The 2,763-nt window shown below is 63.2% G+C and overlaps 1 protein-coding gene across 1 annotated transcript in view; it reads left to right on the top strand.

Annotated features, from left to right (window-relative positions):
• Nucleotides 1-2,529, top strand: part of ADGRG5 (adhesion G protein-coupled receptor G5) — an 8,067-nt gene extending 5,538 nt beyond the window's left edge. Inside the window, exons 9-11 of the mRNA XM_015558858.1 lie at nucleotides 755-872; nucleotides 1,502-1,779; nucleotides 2,146-2,529. Of these exons, the coding sequence (XP_015414344.1) occupies nucleotides 755-872; nucleotides 1,502-1,779; nucleotides 2,146-2,246 (497 nt within the window). The 3' untranslated portion in view covers nucleotides 2,247-2,529. The remainder of the gene's footprint in view (nucleotides 1-754; nucleotides 873-1,501; nucleotides 1,780-2,145) is intronic.
• The last annotated feature ends 234 nt before the right edge of the window (nucleotides 2,530-2,763 follow it).

Genomic DNA, 2,763 nt, shown 5'->3' on the forward strand with positions numbered 1-2,763 from the left:
CTCTTCCTCCACCACCTCTACCTCCACCACCATCACCTCCACCACCTCTACCTCCACCACCTCTATCTCCACCACCTCTACCTCCACCACCAACACCACCTCCACCACCTCTACCTCCACCACCATTACCTCCACCACCTCTACCTCCATCACCACCATCATCTCCATCACCATCACTTCCACCACCTTTACCTCCATCATCTCTACCTCCATCACCTCCACCATCTCTTCCTCCACCACCTCTACCTCCACCACCTTTACCTCCATCATCTCTACCTCCATCACCTCCACCATCTCTTCCTCCACCACCTCTACCCCCAACACCTCTATCACCTCCACCATCATTTTAACTAACCCCCCCCCCATCATCGCCACCATCCTCATCCTCACCTTCACCACTATCTCGGGTACCACTGTCATTGTTGTCTCTAGTACCATCCTAGCCCCTCTATGACCTGTTCCTCAACCCTCTCTCCCATTAGCTCCCAGTCACCACCTCCCAGTGTGGCCACCACTGCTGCCACGCCTGTCCCACCTCAGAGCCCTCACCCCCATCACCTGGGAGAACAGCCTTCTCTGAGATCACCAGGCTGATTGCTCTGAAGTTGGATCACAGGACGGGCTGGGGGCTCAGAACAGACTCTCTCTACCCACCCCTTTCCCTTGGAGCTCTGTCTCAGCAGCCACAGGGACCTACCACCGGTCCGTCCCTGGGGTCTCCTGGCAGATGCTGAGCCTCTGTCCCCCTCCTCAGGGGTCCCAGCCCTCCTGGTGCTGCTCCTCCTTGCCATCAAGAGCTCAGCTTACGGCCGCCACACGATCCCTCTCTCCCACAGCCAGGGGAACGGCACGGGCCTCCAGCACACGTCCATGTGAGTGCGCGCTGGGCTGTGACAGGCTCCCGGGGCCCCTGAACAGGGTGTCCGCAGGCAGGGCCCTGGCTGTGTCTTCTGGAAGTGGGTGCCTGGAGCCCTGAGGTGGCTGCAACCACCTCCTCTACTTGGCTGTTCTCATGCTGACAGTCAGGGGCACAGGCTCTGGGCTCAGACCACAGGGCTTCAAGTCCCATCTTTGCCTCTTACTAGTGTGTGTTCCTAAGCCAGAGCCTCAGTTTCCTCATCTGTAGAATGGGAATGATTCCAGACCTGCCTCACAGTTAGAGTCATCATGAGGACTGACTGGGCTAATCTCTCGAAAGTATGTGACACCGTGTCTGACCGGGGCAAAGGCAACACAGGTCATGAAGGTGCCCTGGGGAGGCGCAGGGCTGAGAAGGAGGCACGGGGGCTGCAGGCAGGGGCCCAGGTGGCAGGTCGGTCCTGTCGTGGGGGCCTGGCTGGAAAGCCCGCCCAGGATTTCACCCGTGTGCAGTCAGGCAGGGAACAGGAGGCCTGAGCTGAGACCCTGGCCCGGGTTCAAGAGGCAGTCCCGAGGCCCAAGAGCCCCCGGTTTCCCCAGCCCCACAGAGCCACAGCGCCCTGACCTTCGCCCTCCCCTGCAGATGCTGGGTGCGGAGCCCTGGGGTGCACCACGTCCTGGTCATGGGCTATGGGGGCCTCACGACCCTTTTCAACCTGGTGGTGCTGGCCTGGGCGCTGTGGGCCCTGCGCAGACTGAAGGCGCGGGAGGAGGCGCCAGGCTCGCGGGCCTGCAGGGACACCGTCACCGTGCTCGGCCTCACCGTGCTGCTGGGCACCACCTGGGCCCTGGCTTTCTTCTCCTTTGGCGTCTTCCTGCTGCCCCAGCTCTTCCTCTTCACCATCTTCAACTCTCTCTACGGTGGGTCCTGGGGGCGGCCTGGGGGGGGAGGGGGCGGTGGCGTGCACACCTGGTAGGTGTTCACCGCGGAAAGGCTCAGGTCCGGGGCGAGTCCGGGGCTGACGTCCAGCCCCAGGAGGAGCTGGTTGGGGGCTGCGTCCTCCCAGAGCAGGAGGTGCCGCTTCCCAACCTGCACGAAGGCTCCCTCTGGACTAGCCGTGACCGGTCCTCCCGCTTCCATGCTCCACCCGTCCTGGTCTCCAGCAGCGAGGAATCCCGAGAATGAGTGCAGGGCCTCGGGGGGGCCCAACTCACCCGACCAAGGAGGATCCCGGGAGAGGCCACGATGCCCCGCCAGGCGCTCCCTGACCCCCCCTTTGCTTGCAGGCTTCTTCCTGTTCCTGTGGTTCTGCTCCCAGAGGTGTCGCGCGGAGGCCGAGGCGGAGGCCGAGAAGGAGGCGTTCAGCACCTCCCAGATGATGCACTAGTCTGCACCGCGGCCGGATCCCCAGCCGCTCCGGCTGCCTGCATCCGAGGCCCTGGCTTCTGCCAGAGAGGGTGGCAGGCCAGCTGCTGGACACCAGAGTCCTGTGGCCTCTAGGGAGGCTGTCCACCTCCGTGGCTTCCCCGGCCCAGACAGAAATGCCCAGACTGTGCCCTTGGCATTCTACTCGGGGGCAGGTCCAACCCCATGGGGGGCAGCAAACTTCGCCCTGGTGCCTGGCTGATGGACAGAGCCCTGGCCTGGGAGCCAGGAGGCCACATTGCTCGGCCTGGCACAGGGTCATACTGTGTGACGGGCTGTCATTTCTCACCGACCCTCGGTTTCCGCATCTGACACGAGGCAGATGGCTCTGGTCCTGCTTAGACGGAGAGCTTTGTGAAGCCTGAGTAAGGCCGGGGAGGAAGAGGGGTCACAGTGGGCCCCGTTAACTGCATCGTCCGGCTGGGCCTGCCACTTCCCTCCGGGCCACATCCTGGCCCAGGACCCAGGGCTCAGAGACC

This window comes from Myotis davidii, unplaced genomic scaffold (assembly GCF_000327345.1).
Source record: "Myotis davidii unplaced genomic scaffold, ASM32734v1 scaffold590, whole genome shotgun sequence".
NCBI lineage: Eukaryota > Metazoa > Chordata > Mammalia > Chiroptera > Vespertilionidae > Myotis > Myotis davidii.